This window comes from Vanacampus margaritifer, chromosome 13 (genome assembly GCF_051991255.1).
Source record: "Vanacampus margaritifer isolate UIUO_Vmar chromosome 13, RoL_Vmar_1.0, whole genome shotgun sequence".
Taxonomy (NCBI): domain Eukaryota; kingdom Metazoa; phylum Chordata; class Actinopteri; order Syngnathiformes; family Syngnathidae; genus Vanacampus; species Vanacampus margaritifer.
The window spans coordinates 16,534,622-16,561,054 of record NC_135444.1 but is presented as its reverse complement, the minus strand read 5'-3'; the positions used below and the strand labels follow the sequence as shown (position 1 = coordinate 16,561,054).

Here is a 26,433-nt window from a genome sequence, read left to right as displayed (position 1 = left end):
CGCGTACCACGTGAAAAATCGCGTTCTATTCTTTCATTAGAGAAAAAGGTATGTTCATTCTTGAAAACGTTCTATTTCATCAGATTCGTCATGTTTCAGTGTAATTCCATACTACCAGCAGCCCATTGAAAAGAGATAGAATGCTGCCATCTGCTGGCCATAGTTAGTGGCTGTTTTGTGATTTTTTACACCCCTTCACAAAAAGAGCGCTGTGCAACAAATTCCACTGCCCATTGAGAGAAAAAAAACGTAGTAAACATCAATAAACGTTCTTGGCGGCATTCATTTGGATTTTAATATACGTCATTAAACGTTTTTGGCGGTAAAAGAGTGAAATACATTTCCATCAAAATAGCAAGACTTAATGGCTTGTATGATTTGTACTGGATTAGGAATATTGCAAGGGATTACTGTACTGTATGTTCTTCAAATGCCTTTTCAAAATGCTAACTCTGAATACCTCACCAATAAAATACCCGTTACCCATTCTTTTGTATTTTCTCTCCCAGTTGCCCCACTTCATCAACAGCTCTCTGCCGGCTCACGAGCGCACCACGGCGCAGCAGATCGACAGCTACTTCCGCCAGGAGCTCATCTACAAGCGCAACGAGCGCATGGCTCGCCGCGTGTCCGTCCTGCTGCAGCGGAATCCCAACCAGACCTACTTTTTCGCTTTCGGCGCAGGTGAAGGGATCGGCATCAGGGGTTACGGGCTCGGCACGTTTTGGTTTGCAACGGAATCCTCATGTGTGTTTATGTTGAACACTGTTTGAAAGCATAACTAAGGATGATAATAATGGCTCCCAGATCTCTGGCGCGGGAAAGTGTGTGTATTCATTACACTAAAGTCTAAGTCTAAATGGCAACTTCAGCAATGAAGAAACCGCTGTTTGTTTCAATTAGCATTCCTAGCTAATGCTGCTAATGCTTCCAGAATTGCGTTTGTCCTGGGGAGTGTGCGTGTATGTGTGTTTTGTGTTTTCTTTTCTACTCACCAGCAAAAAAACACAAGTGGAACAGTAGTAGGGCAACTTTAGCTAAAATTTTATTTACGATACCTTTGGAAATCCCGTCTTATAAAAGCACAGTTTGGAAGTAGTTTTTTTTCCACCCCCAACTACCTTCCTTTTGTTTTTGCTGTCATTGAAGAAAATTAGGGCGCCATCTGGTGTTGTTTTCGTTTTTTTTTGTTTTTTTTTATGTTTCTTGAATGGGTTGAAACTGTTAACAGTAAGGCCACAGAGCGTTCCAGCATATGGACCTTAAGCTACATATCAAATAAATGCCCAAGTGGCTTTCCATAGTGATGACAACGTGCGTGGAAATCGGCCATTTTGTTTGATTTACTAAGATCCCAAATGTTAAGCGCTAAAATGTACGACACTTTTTAAGGGATATTTGACTCATTCAGCCAATTTTAGCAGTTAAAAAGTTAATATTTTGTCCAGAATTAATTTGATAACGTCATTTTTTTAGTTTTACATACAATGAATACATTGAAAAATATTTTTTTCCTCCTTTCTGTGCTCCTTTCTGGCATCACCTGTGCTGAGGAAATAGATCATCAATTATGGCTCACCTCTTTTCTTTGGTCTGCAAACTGAGACATGATTGGTCGCTACCGGTTTATTGAGCACAAGTTATGCCATTGTCAGTCGACGGCACGTGGCACAATTAGTTTTTAAAGGTATTAATTGTTTGTGGAAAAATAAAAAAAGTTATCACACTAATCATAGTATAGACAAAATAACATCGTCTTACAGTTAAAAATGGCTTTAATCTCTGCCAGTGTTTACATTTTCAAAATGATCACTTCTACACCATTCCTAGAAAATCACAATGTCCCACTTTTGGACGCTTCTAGCGCCTAACAAAAGGTTTTAAATGAGCTTTTCTCATGGTCCAATCATAACACTTCCTGTCTTTTATTTGACTCTTTGAGATGTTGGCTCATCGCTTTACAGTCCAGTTAGAGTCCCCGCTGTTTGTGTCTGTAACTAGCCATGAAATTTTATCATCCACTCGATGCCACGAAAGTACCAAATGACAACCCGGGTGCTGGAAGTAGTGAAATCCCGTCTGTTCGTACTTAAGTGACTTTATTGCATCAACCGCAACAACTTGGGGTTTTGAAGGAGAATTAAAAGAAGTGTCGTAAGAATTGAGGGCTTAACCAGGCATGCTTAAGAATATAAAAGAGCCACAGGGTACACTGAGACTTTTTTGTTTTTATGGTCACTTTGGGTATCTTGTCGTTTCCTACATCGTGGGAACAGATTTGGGGAAGGCCCTTTACTGTCCCAGCGCGACTGTGAGGTGTGCATGGATGACTTCAGTGTAGCCTTCTTATATGGATTACGGTCAGGTGTCCCAATACTTTTGCTCCATCGCCATTTACGTGTGAGCAAAGTCCAACATGGAGAAGTAAAGGACTGGAAAGAGTCCGGGGCAGCGCTTGGGTCACAGTCTACATTTTCAGCTGTTGTGGTCCCATCCAGCGGTTTTTTGCACCGTGCGATTAAACTATACGACGTGCGCTTAAATGGTTCAACCTGGAAATCCATCTTGGACCTGCTTCAGTCCGCACCTTCCTGACTGGAAGTGCTTGAGAAGTATCTGCACACTTCCTTTACCGACCGGATTCTGAACGGGATTCTCACCTGTTTTCGGGGCTTGGTCACGTGACATCCGCAAGATGAGCTCGTTGATGCCGTGACGTCACTTTCAGTCGACAGGACAAAATGGCAGCCACCTGAGATGGATAAAAATAGTTGTTGGTTTTTTTTGCTTATTTCTTACTCCACAAATTTGAATCAGAACGTGACAATAATTATTAAAAATGTAACTTGAAACATGATTTATATTTTATTTATAACATGATCGATATGTTTCTTCTATGAGCTAAATAAATAGGTCACATAAATTATCCAATTTACAGGCTATCACATTTTAATGAATAAATCGGCATTTATACTGTACGTATTTAATTTTGGCACAAAAATACAATAGCAGCTTTGTCACATTTTATTTGGATTAGTTTGACTAAATTGCAAAATACATTCAGTACATTTACAGTTAGTTGTGCATGTAAATCATCATAAACTTGAACATTTAACGCTAAATTACATACACAACTTTAAGAACCACCAGGATGCGATTTGACTATCTTTAAAGTGAAGCTTGTCCTTATGTCATCCGAGTCAGTCACTTCCACAATTTGCAAGCAAACTCACACCAAAAAGAATTAAAATTTATTTTTCACCTTTTTGACAGTGTCAATCAAAACAGAAGGGTTAGTATTCGATTCGGATTGCGCAACTACCACTTTGCATATTAAACACTAAGCTCATAACTGACCCGTTTTGTAGCATCACTCGTCTCTTGAGGACGCAGTTGGTAGTGCATGATGTTGTTTTCCCTGCTGATTTATTATTTAAGAAAAAAATAAAAAATATGCGTAGGCGGTGGTTACTCCGCTCGGGCGGCAACAATTTCCCTTTCCTGCCAAGCTCTCACACATGATTTGTGTTGCTGTCATTTTTTTTTGTTTATAGATTCTTATGTTTTGCAATATTTGAAAGACTGGTCACTTCATGTAGTCAACAACACTAAAGTGGTACTTTAGTACTTAAGACTTTTCCACTGCACGGTACCAGCTCACTTCGCTAATAGAGGAAACTGAGAAAACCACGCCGCAGTTGGAATGAAACACAAACAAAAATAAGGGAGGGAAATGACAGTACAGTATTAAAAAAAAGTGAATAGAAGGCCCCTAAAATTTTATATTTATATATATTTTTTATTCCAAACCACTTTGATGCCATTTTAAACTCATCTTACCCTTAAAAATAAATAAATACCTTAAAGATGATTTGATTAAAAATCAAGACATTCAGTGGAAGTGCATCATGTGTTATGTTGCCTTCGCAAAGCAGCAATTAGCTATTCATGGTTTGCTAGCTTGAGCTTTTTAATAGCACACTCGGTAGACCAAAAACATACACAGCTACATTTGAAGCTTTTACTCAGAAACCCGTGTTGAAGTTTACTGTCAAACTAAGCAAAATAAAGAGAACTGCACCTTGTCTATTGAAAACAACCACATACTGTAACTTTGCCATTGGGAAGACGTTTTGTTTGATGCTAACAAACAATGCTAAACGCTATAGACAAGCTAACAAATAGCAACACACCTTGTACGTTATGCCATTCATTCATCAATAGCCAGCAGTCCGAGTACAAACCATTAAGTCGAAAAGGAAAGACTTCATCAAGAAAATGATTTGTTTTCTGGCTCTTCCTTGTCAACGCAGTCATTTCACTACCTTCATTATTTCATGGTGACCAATGAAATGCACGGAAGGACAGGAAAGAAGATTTCCCCCATAAACTTCCTGCCTTCTTCCTTACTCAGTATCTCATGTACGAGTACACCAAGTTGCGTCGGCGAAGCGACGTCTTGTTCTTTGTGGTGTGCAGCAGGTCCTCATTTGCCAGCTCTCAGGCTGCCGCCTTATTGAAAACATCCCGTGGAATTTCCTGACGCGGCCGCAACCGAGGCGCTGCTTCGCACACTCGTACGCGTATGCCGGCGAGGCGAGTCAAGTGATCTGCGCGTATTGCCAAGAACAGTTGGCGCTCTCCAAAGTACACATGTAGGTTTGTTTGTTTGAGCCACTTTCATTTCCCTTCCAGAGAGATGAGTTTGGCGGCATAGCTCTGCCAAGCGGGATGTCAGGGGACCATCGCGAGGGCAAACAAGGCTCTATTTATTCATTTTGATTGTTTTTATTACAGTGGACCTCGCATACTTGTGCTTTTGCACCTGTAGACTCGCCTATTTGCAGATTTTCTTTTCAATCTTAACTTTTTTTTTTGTAATTGTTATTCAGTTATAACGGGCATCAAATATACATACATTTTTACTATTCGTGATGCACCATGAATAACGTACCATATTTCCATATATAGTTTAATAAGGAGATGATCTTTTTTTTTTTTTTTTTACTATTGCTTATTATTTTAATTGATTTCTATTTTAAATTCACTAGCAGACATTTTAGAGCATTTTGACATTTTTAAGAGAAAACAATTAATATTTTTTTAAATATAGAAATTAGGTCAGAATTTTCAACCAGTAAAGTATTTTCCCATGTGTTTAATATTCTTCTTTCTTTGATCCTTCCTCGGGTCTCCTAACAACCTCACGACTCTAGCTGGATTCTGAAGTATTCGGTTTAGGTGAACGGTATGGGATTTTTAATAGGTTTTAGGTGAACTAATGAGTACACACTCACACGCACACACACACACACATACACGTACTCACGCACATACAAAATAAAAATGTAAAAAATAAAAACACATTTTTAAAGAGAGCGCAATGAGCAATGATGATGACATGTCGAATCGGCAAAATTACCGAATTAACAATACTGAGCACTCAAAAAAAAAGAGGAAATATTTTAGCCTCACTTTTTTAATTAAACTGCTGAAATAAATTGACCTTTTTTTTTTCCATATTTCAATTTATTGTGATGCACCCGTATCTTGCAAAAAAAAAAAAAAAAAGTGTTAGGCTTCCTACCAAAATGTCCCTTTTTTGTGCTTTTGGTTAAAAAAAAAAAAATCATCATGGGAACACACTCTCATGCGCATCACTTGTCTCTTCTTTGTAGGGCTTTACCCGAGCGTGTTTGCTTTTCTCAGCCTCTCTCCATGTCTGTTTGTCTCTCTTTCTCTGCTGTCAGTTCATCTTTCATTCCACTTCCGCATTTCGCTGCCTCAGCTCTCAGGCTATGTGACTAAAGAGATGGTAAAGGGGGAGGAAAAAAAAAAAGTCTACAGTCTGGGGCCAACATAAATCTCAGTTGACGTAAAAAAAAAAAAATGCTTACACCAGAATACATTTGTAGGCTGCCAAGAGCATATAGTAACAGATGGCACCATACAAACTGACCTTAAGGTTGATTTTTCGTAGTACAGTATTTAGCCCTCTAAAACAGCAACAAAAACATTTAACTAGCTTAAAAAAAAGCAAACTAACCCATCTTGCCAAACAAAAATTCTATGAAAGTCTCAGAAATGTAGTGTAAATATTCCCGTCAATGACAGAAATCGCGTGCCGACATGACATCAGTGTCACCATGTTGTCTTGTCTTATGCCACTTTTACTAGACTGTTGACATCACTGACTTGTCTGTACTTAAGGAGTGCTATTATTGGTGATGTCCTTTTTTTTTTTTTCAAACTATTTTCTGAGCAACATAACGGTCTGGTCTACACTTTACTCCTGGCAAATGTTTCTCGAAAGTGTTCTCCTCCCTTTGGCCACTGTTCAAAACCAACAAGCGTAATTTGCGGTTGAAACTTGTCATCGCTTTCATGGCTATTAGCGGGGCAATTGTCACATTTTCGCATCAGGAGTTGAACATCTTCGAAGTGTGGAAAAGCACAATATCAAGCCAAATAATGAAAATATTCAAATAAGGCATTCTTTGTGCTCATTATGTAGTCCTGATTCGGCTTTTTATAGCGTCGTATGACATCGCTTTTGCGCGTTTTGGCTAACAACTGACTTTAGCAGTTCAAACGTCCGTTTGTGAAGAATAGTTAATAATCCAAAGATTCACTTCACTTATTGTTAGTAAATCATATCAGTGCAGCTCATATTGACATGTGCATGTGATTAGCATCGTGTGCTAGCTTGCGCCCACGAACAAATGCTACATTGCGCCGTGCATGTGATTAGCATCATGTGCTAGCTTGGTCCCACAAACAAATGCTACATTGCGAAGTGCATGTGATTAGCATCATTTGCTAGCTTGGTCCCACAAACAAATGCTACATTGCGCCGTGCTTGCTTCGAGCTTAGTTGACCTCAATTTAAACAGAAGAAAAATAATTACAAAATACAGACTTGAAATCAATGTTCAGTCAAGTTAAACACACACAAACACGCACGCGCCTTTGCATACCTGCGTGCGTTTATCTCTTTACGATCTTAGCAGGGTAGCAACAAACGCCACACACGTGCATCAATACAAAACTGCCGTTTAAAAAAAACTTAAATAAACTGCCGGGTAGGCTTTAATGAAGGAAAACAAGAGAATCATTTGGAACTTCCATGAATAATAAACTGCAACTTTAATTAGCGAGTGTGTGCGAGCTGGTGTGTGTTAGTTGAACTAGCCAAACAGCTGCTCCTCATACTCCTCTCGTCCCAGCAGGGAAATACTGCCGCTGAAATAAAAGCAAACAAAAAGCAAACAACGGGGGCGTGTTTTGTTTTTCTTCAGTCCCTGCGCTAAATGTTATCAGCTTTCCTCGAGTGGGAGATGATTACATTCTGCGGCAGTAACAAGTTGGAAGCATTTCAAGGAGGCATATTAAGCGTTTTTATTTTTTCTTACAATCTAAAATGCTTCCCAGGTGTCATAATAAAAGGTTAGAATTTTGTCTGTAAAAACACAGACAGGAGAAAGGATTAAAGCACACGGGGGCGGAGCTATGGCGAATCAAAGGCTACTCAGTTTTTACCAACTTAGCAACTTTGTGATATTTAGCGCACTTCCTGACCAATCTCAAAAATAAACCTTTATCTAGTGAGGCAGCGATCCATGAACGCAAGTACAGCAACAAATTAACCAAATAGTAAAGTTTGTGCTGGTAACAAAAGTGAAGCTGTTAGTTTAGGCTAACATGCGCTAACGCTGTAGCGCTTCTTACTTTTCCTTCAAGTGTATTACGGCTCGTTCACACACATTTTCAGAAATGGCCCGAAAACATTTACTTGGTGGTTTTAGTTCCGAACTATTTTGTTGCTGTTGTGGGGGTAAACCACGCATGTCCAAATATGGTCAATTTCCTATTGTCCCATTACTGTCTGTTGTTTGTATGCATTATTAGTGTTACAAAATGCTATTAACGTTCTTGGACGCTGTCATAAAAACTCAGCGAGAGTTGTGCGACTTAATGTCTGGAGGATCTTCGGACAATAAGGAGTAAAAATAGGTTAGATTTATTTGAGTACGCTTGCATTGCTAATGCAGATGGAAGTACTCAGCCATATTGGTAAACACACGCAGATTGATTTGCCCTATTATACTGCTAAGTTCATGTTTTATGTATTTATTATATCATTCATGGCTCTAAGACCTTTGAACAAGCAATTGGGAAGATAATGTAACCACAGTCATTTGCTTTTGTGCTTAAAGATATATGATAGCATTATAAGGTAATACCATCTTGAAAAATGCAGTGATAGGCAACTCAAGCAAGAAGGTCATTTTTTGATTTCCCTAAAAGTAGTGATTTTTGTAAATACGGAGAATCCCCTTACAGCATACGTTCACTTTAAATCCCATGCTTTGCAAGTGACCAGAACATAAAACAGAACTCGAATGTGAGCAGCCGTCACTCACGGGGGTCCCTCAGCGTCGGTGCAACAGAGACAGTCAGACAGACGTGGTGCTGCATTCATAGGACGTGAAGTCATTATAGAGATGAGGAATGAGTGTGGGGGCTGAAGAGAAGCCATCCAGATTCTCCGAGCTGGACTGAGAGGTGGAATTTACCATTTTAATCTGGAGCGCCGTGGGTAGTTTGGCGTCGCTCCATAGAGCTCAAAGTGATTTATAAAGGTGGTCAGAGGGCGCCGGGTAGATGCACAGCAAGGTGCGCGGATGGCGGCGTAATTGAAATCTTGGAGGCGCGTGTAAGAGCTGACTGGGGGGGGGGGGGAATGAATGCGTGGAAGGAGGACCCGATGCAGATGCTTCCATTTGAGGTCACCGACTGTTTTTTCACTCACCGCACATTTCGGATGAATTGAAACATTCTGAGAGGCTTTTGGGATCATTGTGTTCTGCTGCGTGATTAAAAACATGCCTCCAGGGAGATGTGGGGACCTTCGGGGATTCGATGAAAAAGAAGTAGTCACACACACAATTCTACTCACTGACATTACACCTTCATAACCCTTAAAAGGTCCTTTAAATATGTATATATATGTATATGTATATATATATATTTTTTATTTTTTATTTTTATTTTTTTTACTGTGAAAATAAACATATCCATAACCTTGCTCAACAGACTCTTAACTCTTTGACCGCCAGACGTTTTCAGAAAAGGGATGCCGTGGGTGCCAGCCGATTTAAGCAAAGGGATGCCGTGGGTGCCAGCCGATTTAAGCATTTTTGACTGATCTTTCAAGGTCCACAGAAAATTATGTGTTTGGACTATGGAAACACACATACTACCAAATGAAAAATTGGACTCTCATCTTTCATCAGAAAAAAAAGTTTGTTTCTACCTTATTCCGTTTTTCAGTAATCAACAACAGAAAATGGTTAGTTTCACCTCTGTTTTGAAAAAAACGTATTTTAACGTCTTTGGCACTCCTCCATAGGATTTTACTAAACGTCATTTAACGTTTTTGGCAGTCAAAGAGATAATACAAGCAGGATAAAATATATAATAATGTAATAAATATTTTTTTTTAATAAAAAAGGAACAAATATAAACAATAATAAAAAAATAATAATAATAATAATAATTATATATATATATATATATATATATATATATATATACACCTTTATCCAACAAGTAATATTTCAGCAGCAAACTATTTTAAGTCACTAGACTGTAATGTTACAACCAATTTAACAATGATCCTATTTCCAGTGTGAAGTTTGGATATTTTGAAGGTATTATAAAAAAAAACAAAGCTCATGTTTGAGTGTGTGGGTGAACAAACTGTTTGGAGAAGTGATGATTTGATCGAGAAGAAGCTTTTATCAGCTAGGGGCCATATCTGTTGTGATGGGTGATGGAATCATATGAGGGGGTGAAGAAAAATAGGTTGATGGCCGGAGAGACAACGGGTCGAGTGTCAACAACAAAAATAGTTTTGGAGCAGGTTTGCACTTGAAAATGAGTCTTCATCTCCTTCTGGAGGAAGAAACACAAATCTAGTATTAAGGTCATGCTGTAAGATAAATAATATTTTTTAATTGAATAAATTGGTGTATTTGAGGAAAAAAATGTAGAGAAAAAAGATGCTATATTTGAGGGGAAACAAGGCAAATGTGCTTGAGAAAAATGTACATTTTAAAGAAAATCAATCTTAGAATTTGTTCCCCCAAACAAAATATGTCAAATTGTTAGAATTTTTTTTTTTTTTTACATTTATTTTTAAGAAAAAAAATATGGTAGGTTAGAGGGAATAGCGTTTTTTTTTTTTTTTTGTAATAACTACTATAGCCTTAAGCGACTTTTTTAGATTAGAACCTGCATTTTTTTTTTTTTAACATTTAAAAAAAAATGTATAAATACGTCTTTGGGAACATGGTCATATTTAAATTACAACATATCTATACATTTTGGGGAGCGAAATGAGTTAAGCATTTTTTTCCCCCCCAGTATCCCCTAAACTCTTTTGTATGAACCTCGCGGCAAATAAAACACTAAAAATGCCTTTCATCGCTTGGCCCTGACTGCCTGGCTCTACCCGTTTTCAGGTCACTTCCTGGGGAACCGCAGTGTGCTGGACATCCTCAGACAAGACGGCTATTTGATCGATCACGTGACGCCTGTCGACCAGCACCCTGTCACACTGTAAGTATGCAGAAAGCTAAGGTTGTTGGCGGGGGGGGGGGGGGGGGTCCGATTTGAGCATAATTGATCCTGGAAAAGGCAAAATGTGCCTTGTAGTGCCTCAAAACGAAGCAAAGCTTGGGAATCCTTGGGTAGTTTAAGTCGGACTCTTCCACATGCATCCATCCAATCGGGCTGTTCTTGCAAATTCCAACCGTAAACACAACTCCTTGCATCCCACGTGCACGGATGTGGTCTGACAAGCGGGCTGCGTTGACGGCGGTCACGCTCGCACAACCACGCACAACGCAAGGTGGCATGACGAGTAAACGCTGTTTACGAGCGTTGTCCGTCCTCGCCGGTTGACGGAGGGGATGCCGTGATTGACGGGCCCCGGCAGAGCAGCGCCGGCTTCCAGGCTGCGTGGATGCCAGACCACAGACCTGGAGCTATCATCACCCTGACCAAGCCATCAAAAATGCTGCATGGAGGCCCATAAAAGTAGAAAAACAGCTTGTTGAATACATGACAACATTATGAATGATAGAGAAGGGCTGCAGGAAATCCCAATATGAGCATCGGGTAAGCTTGAGTGGCTTTTCAGACACAATAGAAACAGCACGAGGAGACACGGCAGCGGATTATTTTGCACTTGTTACTCGATTAGCTTGTCGTTCTCGGTTTGCAATTAAAAGAACAAAAGGGATTGTTTTTGAGGAGCTTCATGTGCAAATATTGACGGATGGAAACAAGGGGAGAGAAAATATGAGTAATGGCTGGAAGAGAGAGGACCGTGGCAGATTATTTCGTTCTGGGTGGTCCGCTTTGAGCCAGATTCGGTTATGATGCGAAAAAAAAAAGGGCCCAAATGACTTGCAACTTCCTGCGATTCGGAGGAACTTCTAAAAGTTTGAACGCAACCTGTTCCAGGAAGCAGGTCGATTGTTAAAAGTTTTTTCCATAGGAAATAATTAAGTTTAATAAACAAACTGTCCTCATAAAGCCTTTATTAACTACAGATTGTTTTAAATCGGTTTATTCCCAACCACAGTGCCGTTATCCAATTTCACTCATAAGAGGTGAGCGGCATCATTTTGAACCAATTGCAGACATTTAAGGGAAGACTGGCTAACTACAACCGAAGTGACGACATCATCTTTTACTGTTTTAAGGTGGTGCTGTGCAAGAAAAAAATTATGTGGAAAATTACGTGAAAATTGAAAGTTCCTCTTTTTGGATTTATATTTATTTTTGCTCTTTCTTCATGTAGAAGTACACACTCCATAATTAGTTTGTTTAAATTTTCATATTGGCAATGTTCATCGTGATTGGCTGCAAAACAACAGCCTATAATACAATTGTCTTTTTTCATGTTATGGAATGGAAAAGGGCAAAACTTTGGCATTTGAAAAGAAGATGGAAAACAGGAAGCATTTCAAGATCAGACTCATTTTTTCTGAAGAGATTATAGATTATTAAATAACTCAATCCTTTCTCATCCTGCATACTATGCCTACAAAAAACAACAACGGTTGTGTGCCATCTTAAAATGTACATCTTGATTAATGATGTAGATTATAATAAATGTAGCTTGTTGGAAGAAGTGAGGTTTGTTTACTGTAAACACAGAGTTTTTTTTTTAAACATTTTTGTCTTCTCTTGCTCTCCCGCAATATTAATTAAATAATGAACAAATCTAGTTTGCGATGGGGCGGGGGGGTGGTTGCTGTAATAACAAAATGCAAAAAAACAGTGACGCACTGATCAGTTGTGTGTCTATTTCAACAGCCAACCAGACAGCGAGCCAACCAACAGCACGAACATGGCTCCTCCCACCAGTTGGTCGACCAGTTCGGGCGAGACAGAGCTGGAGCCCATTAACATGCCCGGCATCGACGAGGACGAGGACGAGCTGCCTCACATCCTGCAGCCGGACAGCCTGAGCCAGCTGGAGGAGTTCGGGCGGCACAAACGCCCTCGAAAATCTCACCGCGGCCACGGGAGACCCCGCCTCTTCAGTGACCTCTGGGTTCGATTCGGAGACGGGTGAGGATTTTTTGTTGTCGTCTTTTTTTTTTTTTGTTACAAGGTTCCAGGTGAGCGGTCCTGCTATCTTGCTGATTTTTTTCATTTATTACATCTATTTTGGTTTAAATCTCCTTTATATAGAGTGCAATTCCACTGTCAACCACTAGATGGTGGCACGTTCATTTAGTTTGAGAGGCATAGCCTAGTTTTGAAATCAAATGTTTGTTGTAATCCTGCTTTTTACGCCTACATAAAGTTTAATTGGGGCAAGATAAATTTATGTATTTGCTAGTTTGGAAAAACGGGATTTATTTGTTTACTGTAAACACATACGGATATCGGTATGCTGTCAGCCATGGCTCTTGCTCTCTCACAATATTTCATATGTGTTTAAATGTATTTAAAAATGTGTTTAAAGACCATTTATTAAAAAAAACAAATAAGAGCTGTAAATGCTATAAAATCCTGCCTATGACTAAGCCTTTGTGTTTCACTGTCCTGCAGCACTGGCCCGCCGCCGAACGTGAGGATAATCAACGGTTACGTGACTGTGGAGCCCCCACTGACCCGCCCGGAGGACCACATGACGAGCCCGCCCTCTTCCACGCCGCCCGTCCCCACCTCGGCGCATCCGCCTTCGACCGTCCACAGCACAACGTCACTGACGTGCGTTTTAGCCTGGCTGCTGTCGTACGCGCTGCTCATCTCCTGACCGCCGGGACCGTGGCTCCGAGGGGTGGAATTTGCCATCACGAGAAAGACTACCGCAATGCGCACGCCAGACAGGCAGGAATGTTTTGAGTGACGCTGCCAAGCCCTTGAAAAAAAAGCTGCCAGGCCTTCACATGTGGCTCACACACCGAGTGGACTACAACGGTCCAAAGGCCTTCACACCACAGGGAAGAAACTCAATGGAGGAGAACTCGCCTTGAGTCCATGAGCCATAGTTTAGTGAGCCTAATAATTTGCAATAAATGATGTTTTATCATTTAAAAAAAAAAGTGCATATGGGTAGACCAGTGCCAGTAAAACAAACAAAACAGTCCTCCCCATTTAGCTTTTTCTCTAAAAGAGTCAGCTGTTTAATTGCTATGACATTTAGGAGCACACGTGATTGTTATGTTTAATTGGTGTTAAGGTTAGGAGCTGGTCCTTGTGAAATGTTCTCCCTTGAAAAGGATCCTTGGAAACAAAAAACGAATCAAAACCAAAATGCTGAATAGTCATCTTTGATTAACATCAATATCAAAAATAGATCCTAATAACTCTATGAGGTAATACGGTCAAAAAGTGCCATGGTGGGGAGCACTCAGACTTCTTTTTGTGTGCAAATTGTGCATTTTGCCCATAAATAAATATTGTATATTTATTATTGCTGAAAGAAAAAGAGTATATTTTCTTGCTTTTGAAAATACATAGGAAATAAAGTATCGTTGAAAGTTGATCATGACCTGAGTTTTTTTTTTCCTTTCTAATGATGATCTCTGGATGCTCAACTTTTTACATATTTGCACATAGGTACACAACAGACGGTAGAATTTACTGTATGCATTCACCAACTAGCCAAGTTAACCCTTATGACATCCTATAGACGTTATTTTTTATTTTTTTTAGCCTTTTGGATATGACGACTAAATATAGCTAACATTTGCCAGAGGATTTTTTTTTTTTTTTGAGAAAATGCAAAATTATATTTAACCCAGTCCAGTCCAATCAAAATGTCATTTTTATATCCCATTTAGACTTTCCAATTTTTACGTGTCCGCCGGCAGGCGCTGCTTTTACCCATTCAAGGCTTGCCTGTCACGTACCATTTTCTGCAAGTGTGCCCCTGTGTCCTATAATGATAATAGACTGCCATCTGCTGGCTACAATGAGACAAACATTCAAGTAGTCGGTTACTGTTTGGATTGTAAACAAAACAAAGAATCGAATAGATGCCATCAAATATATAATCAAAATTGTCTTAAAACAACAACTATGTATTCAAAATTATTTATAAACAAACTTCTCTATTCAAATTGGAGGTATGATTTTGACCTGGTTCAGAGGGTGTACTTTCTATATTCAACGCTGAGGGGCGCCATTGTCACACGATTATTTCAGCTCCTCTTGTAGGTAGACTCAAGTCCAACGTGTTGTCGTTTTACGACGCCACCATTGGATTGTTTTAAGGTTATGAAGGTTGCCGCCGTTTTATTTGTTTTACAGTTCTGGCCAAGAATTGTTCTCCATAAATATTTAGCTAATGTATCTCCTACTTTATTACTGTGATAGCGTACGTAGGGTACTGATTGACAGCGGCGTGTTCAGGTTTACGAATGGATTATGAAACTACACCGACGTAAAGGAGCTCCGCCGTAAATTGAGGACTCACGTCGTGGTTCTGCCCAGTAAGGCAATATCATTTTTGCTCAAATTAGTCACATTTAGCCCTGGAAATTGTTGGCGAAGCATCAACTTTTGTTATTATTATTATTTTTGTTGTTATTATTATTATTATTATTATCAACGCGTTTCAGAGTGTGTTTTTCATGATTGTCAGTAGGCCTTTTTTTTTTTCAGGTGAGATGGAAGTACTGACCTGTATCAGGTGCGCCATCTGAAATCCCCATCAATCATTCAGCCATTAAAAAGATAATAAAGCTCAATTTTTGATTGGAGGTGTTGAGCAGTATATTTATTATTGTGGTTGCAATCAGCCAAATATTTCACCCCTCTCGTGTTACCGATTACCACTGAAATATTACAAACAATTCTCGATATTATGCAACTGCAACCACAATTCACAGCCTAAATCAAAACCCAGCATTATCATATTTTTATTTGATGCAGTTCACAAAATTGTGTCTGCAAAATACAGTACGTTAGTTTAGTTTTTGCCTTATTGTGAGTGTAATTGAAAAATCTTTGTTTATGTGACTGTTCTTGATTATGGGGGAATTATGACCTGAACCCTTTGAAATCTGCCGAGCAACAGGTTCATCTCAGCAAGAAATGAGAACTTAAATTATGTATATTCGTTTGTATAATAATTACACATAGCCTATAAACATATAAAAACTTTATTATTATTTTTAACAAATTAGGGCTGCACCTAATGTAAGGTAAATTACATAAAGCTTATATACGTTTTATATTTCTGCCATGTAAGTACAATGCGTTGAAGCTGTAAAATAAATAAAATAATAATAATAATAATAATAATAATAATAATCAAGTATGCTATGTCATGATGACGTTCTGAAATTATTTGCATTCATTCGTGAACATTTAAAAAAAAAAAAAACTTTTGGACGTCTGCAATTTAGATACAAGAAAAATTGTTCACTTTGAAATTCCTCCAAGTTCAAAATGGTCAAATGTCAAAAGATGATGAAATTGAAAGAATGGCTATTAAAGCACTTTCAGCTCTGTGAGACAAAAAGGTGGCGGTAAGAGCAAGAGCTCTCTCCCAGCTGTTTTTTTTTTTTTTTTTTTTTAAGGAAGAATAAGAAATCTGATGAAACGGCCTTTTGCCTTTTTAATTTGGAAAATATGATATAATAATAAAAGTATTTTTTAAAATTAAATTAATTAAAATATAAACAAACTGTGGACCTCGACGAATTCAACGGGCCACTATTGCACTTTCCATTTGATCAAATGAAAAGTGCACCATTAATATTAAATTGATGGTGAGAGTAAGCAGAGTGAAAAAAAAAATTAATTGAATTAATCTGCACCTCGCCGATGGCGGAAGTGCAAGGCTGAGTTTTTTTCTTTTTTTTCTTTCTCTCGAACAAACAGCCTTTCCGCCCCTTAAGCCGAGACAGGACAATATTTGCCTTCGCTACAATACCATTTTCCCTGAGCTTTGGAGCTGTTGTTTGAGCGGCTGGAGGCCTTGACAGGCTGCTCTCGCGCTTTGACCCTCACTCTGCTGGGGACGCGCCGCCTGCCGCATATAAATAAAAGATTACAGTGGAAAAAAAAATCAATTTCTGGCCAAACTCATTAAAAATGCCCCTCACCTTAAATGATTCTCATTTCCTTCCATTCAACCTGTTCGAGCACCTCCCCCAAGGCCTACATCGTCTTCATTCGCCCTCCCTGCTGGTAATTACTTGCACGGGTCCTTTTTCGCCCTTTGATTTGCAGCGTTTCACAAATGAAGGTTAAGTTTGTTTAACCGTGCTGGATTTGCCAGTCATGTTAAAGCATATAATGTGGCAGGGCCCTGCTTTCTCCTCACACCTCCTCCTCTGTTGCATCTGGGAATTAGGGTGGGTGTGGGGGGGGGGGGGTGGTTGCAGGGTCCAAGGTGAAGGCTTATTTGGAAGGAGGTGCACAGCCATTGTTTCCAATGAGAAGGGGACGAGGAAGTTGTTAAAAAAAAAAAAAAATCACCTCTGCTCAACGGATTCAATCTTTGCCCTGATTGGATGATTGTTCCTCTTGTCAAGGTATTGGCCAGCCAAATAAGTATAAATATAAGTGATAAAGGGAGGTCAAGTCAAAAATGTGCTTTTGCTTTGTATGCTCTATGTGCCTCCACTAGCGTAAACACAGTATTCTGATTCATATGCCTTTCTGGTGTGCTCGTCTTGGCCACCGGGGGCGGTATAATACAACAGTCATGTATAGACACAACACGAAGAAGAATAGTACTTCTAAGTGAGATGCTGCAATATTTGTTCTTCGCAGAGGATAAAGAACAGTAGAGCCTGTCCTCTTGTCCACATGGGTCATTTTTACATGCCCTAAATCACGAGCAAATGTTACATATTCTATTTTAATGACAAATTGACCGAAAGCCAAATGCTAACAACCATTAGCGTCCCTCTGATAGGGACACCAATGGACATGTTGGTATTGTTACATTATCTGTTTACATACAAAACCACAACTATCAATGCTAGCCATTAGCATGTCAAAGGCATTTTGCACTGTTTATATTATATATATATATATAATATATATTATATTATATTATTATTATTATTATTAATAATTTTAATTTATATATTTACCTTTAATAGTAACTTATTTTAAAGTTATTATCAATGGCTTCTGAACACAATAGCCTCCCCAAGGCCACCGGGCTCGACACAATCTCTTCGAGCCGCCCGTCTTGAAGGGAGTCTCGTGACAATGGAGTGGAATATTGTCTCATCCAGCACAAACACACGAGAGCTTTGAGTTGGAAGCGCTCTCCAAACAGTGTGGCTTTGCGCTCGCTATCAGCGGGATTATCTAAAGAGAGAGCGCGGGCGGCTCGATCCGCCTGGGCTGCCAACGCATTTTAGTTGTCCCAAAGCTTTTTACGGCCCGAAGCGGAGAACCAAAGATGGAGTACTACTTGGAACGTAACTCATAATTCATGAAAAAAAGCAAGACGTCGTAAACAGCAAGAAAGTGACGAGAATATTGCGTGGTTGCGAACGTTGGAGGTCGTCTCTCGTCGGCTCGTGTGTTATTCCTGAGATCAGTTCTGCTCGGGCATGTTTGGAAGGCTCTGAATGCCGTCGTTTGGATCGATGAAGCTTCACCTTGACTCGGGTGACTTTTTTTGGGGGGGGAGGGATCAACCGTGCGCATCGAGAAAGCACGGCCTCCCTTTCCCTGTTGTGCCTTTTTCCCCTACAAGACATAGCATTGTGTTTAGGTGATTGATTATATGTACAAGAATCTCCTGCTTATTCACAACACACTATTCACAAAATCATCTTTTTTTCCCTTGGAACCTGTTTCTTGCTATGTTCTTTAACTCATTCACTGCCATTGACGGCTATAAACGTCAAAAAAATCATTTGAAATAATTCTATTAGTTTAACATCCCCCCCACACTTTTGTTAACAAGAGTATGAAAACCTAGAATTTTTTTTTATTGTACATTTTGAACAGATATAACATTTGTGATTAATCGTGAGTTAACTAGTGAAGTCATGCGATAAATTACAATCAAAAATTGACTGACTAGATGATTGTTAAAAATTAGGGGCGTCAGGCGATTAAAGTTTTTAATCGTAATTAATCGCATGACTTCAATAGTAACGCAACAATTAATCACAAATCTTATGTCTGATCTAAATGTACAATAAAAAAAGTCTATATTTTCATACTCTCCACAAAAAAAAAACAATTAGGCCTACTCACGTAATATAGGGCAGAATGAGGTCTGAGTTGGCCATCTAGTGGTGAATGGAGATATTACAATTTACAACAGACGATGCGCAATCGCAGATTGAAATATTTCGATTTGTATTTTATTTTTTTTATATTTAATGTTTTCCCCCCCTTTTTTCTGGATTTGTTTCACCTGTTACCCCTGTATTTCGTGAAAAACAAATGCTTATCAGTGTTTTGGAAAAAAAAATGTTTTCAAACAATCACCCAAAAATTTTTTTTAATGCGATTTGAAAGTTGCATTCTACTTGTGTTATGCCAATTTCAATTTAATCAATTATTCAACCCTACTTGATGCACCCATCGCTGCATATGTTTGCTTTTGTGTTGTGGTACATACAGTATAGTAAACAAAAGTAATCATGTTTTCACCAAGAAGCACAAAGGCGACAAGAATAGCGTGTTGGAGTACGTGTTGCTATGCACGCAAATGCTAGCGTGTGCATTAAAGGCGGCTGTGCTGAGAGTGTTGCATTTGGCAGTTTTTTTGCCATGATATACTTCTTTATTATTCCGCACAAGGGGGCACTTCACATGCGGAATGGGTTCTCTTTGATATCGACAGCAGCTTGAGGGGAGAGAGTGCACTCAAACACAGGGACAGGCGAATTTATTCTGGGGAGGGGGAAAACAGATAGTTGTGTACTTCCCTGGCAGCGCTTGGCGCGCATGGGCCACAAACAGAGCGCTTTGATGCCACGCCGGCGACACTCCGCGCGCTAATGAAATATGGTAATTACCGCCACATGAAAGCCCTCCCGCACGCAACTGAACAAAAAGGCATTAAAAAACAAGAGGAAATATGACTTACCCTCTGTGACTATTACTCCTTTTAATAAACACATTTCATGGTGTTCACTTGATGCAAAACAGTGGGCCATTGGTTGGCCCAAGCACATGTCAGAGGGAGGGGCAAAGGTTCTCTGATTAGGAACCCGATTGTTCAAGACCTGGTTCGAGTGGGAGAGGGACTTGAAAAGACAAAATGTCTCTGCTAGGCTCTAATTTAAGCCAAAAATGTCTTTTAAAATTCACATAACTTAGACTTTGTTGCATTAGGATTAAATAGTAAATTCATTTTTAGGAGGAAAGTGGCAAGCGACATTTGTGTGCCCTATTGTTGTAGACAGGCGTCCATGTGCTCGGCGTAAGAATTGGCACGTCTTCATTTATGTGTCGCGGCAAGTCTAGTTTAGCGTATTTGTGAATTTGGTAAATCCGTGCTACGCCTCGCTGGGAGTTCCGAAGGACAGAGCTGCCTGGCCATTTGGTGACAAAAGTAGGCTAGATGTTAGACTCGCAAAAATCAGGTCTAAGTGGGGGGTGCAGGTAGCTCCACACCATATAGACATCAACTGCTGAGTTGGTCCTTGCCAAGTTTAGTTGCGCTGTTGACACCAGGGTTATAATAGCTTTGGATTTTTGATTGGTAGTTTATTTATTTATTTAGTCAGTTATTTTTTTATTAGTTTTTTAGAATGGGTTTGTTAGCTCTTTAAAAAATATATATATATTTTTAGTATTATTTTTTTTATTTTTTTTATTTACACATACATGGAGTATAGGTTGAGTGCAGGATTTAAAAAAAAAGTATATATAAGTATTGTGTAATAACTTAAACTATAATTCCGAAACAAGTGCATCGATACCTATAGTACTTCCGATATATAAAATTTAATTTAACAGAATGACAAAAAATTGTGAACAAAGACCTTTCTTTCTGACGCAGCTAATGATTCGCAAACTGCTATAGCGCCCCCTACTGTTGAGGAGGACTTACTTGATGTCAGATTTGCCTGAAGTATTGTGGCTGCTATCGACAGCCTCCCCAATACAGATACCCGATATCGGTACTCACCCATCCCTAATTATAATACCTCTGGTTGACACCTGATCAAACCACGCACCACATCAAACTAGTGCGAAATTACAATTCCTGATTTGGTGTCAAAGCTTCCAAAGCCATCAACTTACTGGGAACAAAGAGAGCAAACTATATTCATGAGAAGATCACTACAATGTAGAAAAAGAATGGCGTCTCCCTGACACGTAATTAGCTGAAGTAACACAATGCACTTAATGTCAAGGGGGAGAGCGAGGCGGGAGGGGGGGGAGGGGCGAGCAATGTGTTTGACCATCAGTGTTTGCACTCGACCAGACGGCAGAACACCCCCAACCCGTCCAAGGCGCGCACACACACACACACACTTTCACCTTGCTGACCATTCCTCCCAAGAGATGGGGCGCTGGAGGTCAGCAAGAAGGTGGAGGTCAAATGGGCCCCGATAGGTTCGACTAATAGGACGCTGTGTGTCCAGCTAACTGAGGCTAAAAGCTATGTGAACAAACACACAATGCACTTCACACACACACACACACACACACACACACACACACACCACTCATGAAGGATGTATGCATGCATGTGCGCTCTTTAAGGTCAGAGCACGGGGTGAGAATGTTAAATGCCCGAGCTGGGGAGGCGTGTGGGCGGGACATCAAATATTTTCCTAGCCATCACTTTGAGCAAACGTCCTGGCTGAGATGTACCGGCGGAGACGTGAAATGAAATTTGTGGCGCCTTCGCACGTTACCTTGAACGCCCCCTGAGCATGTTGTTTTCGGGTTTAACAAAATATCTTTAGTTTGCCGTTTTGTCTGTGATTGACTAGTTTCATGTCATTTAGCACGCGGCTGGCATTTGAATCCCTCCCACAGACGGACGGACGGACAGACAGACGGCGTTGGCGGGCGCCAGCAGGATTCGCGTCTCATTTACATGCCGTGCACACCGAACACTCCCAGCTCCTGTTATCGCTCTCCCTCAGGTGTATCCAGGTAACTCCAAGGCCACGCCGCTCTTAAAAGCGCGACAGTCAAGGTAACGGCTAATTGCGGAATGGTCCTCGTAAAACGGCGTTGTTTGCCTTACGACTGAGCTCCGCCCCACTTTAAGATGACAAACTCATGAGGCTGCAAGCGAAAGCTTTTCGGATGATTTGAAACATTCCGTTCACAGTTTTTAGGTCTTGGATGCAGGGTTGTTACACTCTAAAACCAGTTGGGTCAAAAGTAACACAATTATGGATCTAAAATGGACCGATTTACTTTATGGGTCAATTTGACACAACTTTCTGGGTTGTTTAATACAAAATGACCCAAATTTTTAACCTGAGTAAAGGATCTGACAAATAATTATGAGTTGTTTTACACTAAAAGACACATTTCTTGACTCAAAGTTGGGTCAAATTAACCCAAGTAGAGGATCGGTCCATTTTTGACCCGGGTTATTTTTGACCCGACTGCTTTTAAAGTGTATAGTTTGGGAATTTTCATTTTAGTTAGTTTTTATTTCGTTTTGAGTTTTGTTTTTTAAATTTAGCTAGCTTTAATTAGTTTTCTGTGTGGTTCTGTTAGTTTTTATTAGTTTTAGTTTTTTTTTAATGCTTAGTTTTAGTTAGTTACAGTACAAGTTTTTTTTTTTTTTAAGTGTATTACTTAAGCGCAATGTTTAATAAATACCATGGAAAAATGAAAAAAGTAGCATTTCTTACCTAGCGGGCTGCTGCTAGATGACGTCACTTCTGTGTGACACACTTTCAAACGTCCTTATTCCAGTTAATATCGAAATAAATATACCTAAAATCACATTTAAAAATCATCCCCAAAGGCTCATGCATTAAATTAAGAACAGTACCAAAGGCTAAAAACGAAGGACGTTTTAGCTAGTTTTGTAAACATAAAATGTAGTTTCACTTAGTTTTCGTTTTTTTTTTAAAAAGCACTTTTGTTTTAATTTTTTTTCGTTAGCGCAATAGTTTTTTTTTTTTTTTCCTTAGTTTTCGTTAACTCAAATAACCTTGCTTGGATGGTAGCCTGACATTTGTCCACAATTAACTTAATAGCATACACAGTAGATGCCCTGTGCTAAATTATAGCATTGTAGCACATTTCTAATTCAATTAAGAAAGTGGTAGAAAAGCAGTTTTACTAACTCATATTTCATCTCCTAACAAATAGACTTAAAGTGTGATTGGTTTCTTAAGCCATCTCCCTTCATTCCCTCCACTTTTCTTCCATTTAACTCTTCTTTTATCACCCCTTCCGTGTCCACATTTCTCAGACTTTTACGAGCAAACTCTGGCTCCCTCCCTCTTTTAATGTTTGATTCGGGCGATAAGAGAACGACCGAGGGATGAGTCTGACGGCGGCGGTTAATGTGGTCAAAGGGCAGAGGCTGAGCGCGACGGGAATGATGATGGGCGGCTCCGAACCCGGACCGCGTTCAGCCTCAAGAATTGTAAATTGTGGCTGCCGGCGCACGCGCGGTCGAGAAAACGCTCGTATCGCGGCTGGTGCGCGTATCTCCCGCTTGAGTCATTATCCAGCAGCCCATCAAGATACGGATGAGGAGTTTGTATGTATCGACTGCCACATGTACTACTTTACCCTCTGAACAGCGATAAGGTGACCGTTAACTTCTGTTTATTGCAGGGGATACGTTGCAGATCCACGTGCAATAAGTGAAAAATAAGCCACATTTGCGCTTTGTATTGATTAGCCATCAAATGACTGAATCAAGTGAGTTACTTAATGTGCTTCTACTGGAAAAACACGGCATATTCCAAAAAATGAGAACAACTATTTGATCAAAATGGTAAATTAAGTGCTAATATATCATGATTACAGTATATGTTTATATTTACAAAGCCATAATCACTTATCCGCCTCAAACATATTGGAGTGTAGCAACACACAGAAAGGTTCAAAAGGAAGTCAACCTTAAACATTTCATTTGTGCGACCTCACTAGTCTAAACATGACATTCTGATTAATATTACATTTGTGAAGCAAAATCCAGCTGTTTTTATCCATCTCAGGGGGCATTTTGCCACTTGCTGTCCACTGAAATTGACATCGCAGTTGCTCAGGCAACGACCAATCACAGCTCACCTGTTTTCTGAAGCTGAGCTGTGATTGGTTGTTAACTGAGACCTGAGCAACTATGATGTCATTTTCACTCAGCAACTGCCAAAATGGCCGTCTTCTGATATTGATCAAAACTGCTGGATTTTACTGCTTAACTCATATTCCACTAACAAGAATACCATATTTAGACTAGTAGGGCTGCATAGAGCATATTATTGTCAAATATTTTTTGAGGACCTTCTGGATCCTGTGCCATAACCTGGCCAATAGCAGTAACAAAGGTCCCATTTTAAATCTATCTACGTTGCTACTAGCCTCATCCTGGCTAGCGCTAGGCTAGTTCGTTTCTCATTCCCATAACTATTGTACTTCCGGGGGTCCGCTACAATGAGCTTCACTCCCTGTGTATATACGGCAAAATAGATTTTTTATTTTTATTCGTGTTGTCATGTTATTCGTGATAACTTACATTGATGTTTCTGCATTTGGCAATTTATTATTATATTATATAATTAGTATGGGATTTCTTTTTTAATGGGCTTTAGGTGAACTGATGAATACACACACGCACACACGCACGCACGCACATGCACATGCTCACCCACATACAAAAAATATATATATATATATATGTGTGTGTATATGTATATATATGTATATATATTAAAAAAAAAAGAGAAAAAAAAACATTTTTATTAATTTTTTTTAATTTATTTGCTTTTAAAAAAAAGGAGAGCAATGATGATGTCAAATCGAATGAACAATACTGAGCTCTCCTGAAGAAAAAAAAGAAAGAAAAAAAAAGATTTTTTTTTTTATGTCAAAGCTGATTTTGATATTTGGCAGAATAAAATTCTGATTAATTGGCCGATTAATTACAAAATATATAATAAAATAAGTAACCTATTAAAAAAGATGTTTACTTGCTTTGAACCACTGCTGCGCTATATTTTGAGCAATATAAAACAAAATATAAAAACAAAAAAAATTAAGACCGTTTTTATGCATTTCCGGCGTATCGGATCGTTTAGTTTTTGGCACTTAACATAAAATAGCTTCATATTCAAAATATGATCGTGACCTCCATGAAGTTATGCTAAATTGTTCTAGCTGGGAATGCGTGATGATACCCTGAGCCAATCAGAACCCAGGAGAATGAAAACGCCGCAAGACTGCTTAAATGTTCCTTATTTTGTATCCATGTTGCCTTCCTACCTTTTACTGTATTCAATATGCAATATATCTTAAAAAGCCGTAAAACTCATTCAATTGGTCAATAGTATAAACCACAGATATACTCCCCCCAAAAAAAGTGCAATATAGCAGGGTAGGCCAAGACGAGCTGATGAATGGACGTGCTTTCGTCTAAACTCGGCCATCAACAAACAAACAAACACACTCACACGTAAGCGCAAAGCAGCAGCTGGCTTGGCCCTCGCGTGTCCTCCATAACCCCGTCTGATTCGGGCATTACAAATTCATCGTATGCGGCCGCGGCTGATTGAAGTGATGGGCTGATTCCTCAGAGCTTCCCGCCTGATGGAGGGTGCTATAGCAAATAGCCCAATGGCTCTGTTTAGATAACACTGACCTCTCGCAAAACGCCGCTACGTCTTCAGCCCGAGCTTCGGAGGGACACGATGTCATCTTTGGACAAAAACAAGGTTCAATATCGGTTCAAGAGAATAAGGCGATTTATGTCATTCCAAAGGGGAAAAAAGTTAGTCATACCTGATAACTGCATTAAATGTGAGAAAATGTGTTTTTGGCTATGTAATAAAAAACGCAGTTCTGGTCCCAAAGTCGGGGTGTTGAAAGGTGACCCACCAGGCTTCCAGTTCTGTTTGGTAATAATAATAAAAATAATAATCCTACTTTCACTGTTCAGAAGGTGGAAGTAGACATGACATTATTTTGTGTGAACTCAGCCAAGTTTTGTATTTATAGTTTTTGTTTGTTTTGTTTTTTACAATTATATTATTTTTCATTTAGAAAAGAATGAAATGGAAAAAAATACTAAATACGGCGAAGCAACGGCAAAACAATCCGAAGCATACAGTGACCGCCCTTTACGTGAACAAAAGTGTTCGTCGTCATCAGGATGAATTGTAAGGAGGTGGGGGTGAGACAAGAGGCCAGAACCCCTGATCTGCATTCTGCCCCCGTGAGGTTACCACGGTAACGAGTACAGTACGTCGCGGGGCGAGGAGGGCCAGGGGAGGGGCACAGGGGGGGCACTCACCCCTTTTTCCTTAGAAATTGATATTCATGCTTTTTGTGGAGCAGGAGTTACAATCATCTTGATTTGGAGGGAACGTTTCAAAGGCCCCTCCCCTCCCCGAGTCCCCCATCGGATTTCCTCAAAGGCCGACAGCAGACCAGAAAAGAAACAGTCGGATTACACAGGCTAAATACACATCATCTTATTTATTAGGAAATGAAGCCACGCAAAGTAAATGAGGGTCATCCTATGTAAATGAAATTAGCGTCTGGCTAATGGCTTCAAATTATGCTCAAACTCTTATGCTCACTGGAAAGTCACGTTTTTGGGCCAATAAAAAAGCTGGGAAAAAAAAGTAACTGTGTGATGTTTTATATGTGATGAGTTGTATTTTTGTATTTTGACTTTCCTGTTGCTTTTCTTTTCCCTCTCCACTGTGATGTGGATGGGTTTTGGTTTTCTTTGCTGTATTTTTGACCATGTTT

The 26,433-nt window shown here is 39.5% G+C and overlaps 2 protein-coding genes across 3 annotated transcripts in view; one reads left to right on the top strand and one right to left on the bottom strand.

Moving 5' to 3' along the window:
• trabd2b (TraB domain containing 2B) overlaps positions 1-13,943 on the top strand; it is a 56,920-nt gene extending 42,977 nt beyond the window's left edge. The window contains exons 4-7 of the mRNA XM_077584321.1: positions 510-684; positions 10,527-10,623; positions 12,391-12,648; positions 13,135-13,943. Coding sequence (XP_077440447.1) covers positions 510-684; positions 10,527-10,623; positions 12,391-12,648; positions 13,135-13,342 — 738 coding nt within the window. The 3' untranslated portion in view covers positions 13,343-13,943. The remainder of the gene's footprint in view (positions 1-509; positions 685-10,526; positions 10,624-12,390; positions 12,649-13,134) is intronic.
• The window catches only part of LOC144062691 (uncharacterized), a 161,971-nt gene that overhangs the window by 51,494 nt on the left and 84,044 nt on the right, over positions 1-26,433 (bottom strand). For both annotated transcript variants that reach the window (XR_013296437.1, XM_077584323.1), the window contains exon 4: positions 2,661-2,752. Coding sequence is in view for 1 of the 2 variants with exons in the window: in XM_077584323.1 (XP_077440449.1) it covers positions 2,661-2,752 (92 nt within the window). In the remaining variant the exon portion in view is untranslated. The remainder of the gene's footprint in view (positions 1-2,660; positions 2,753-26,433) is intronic.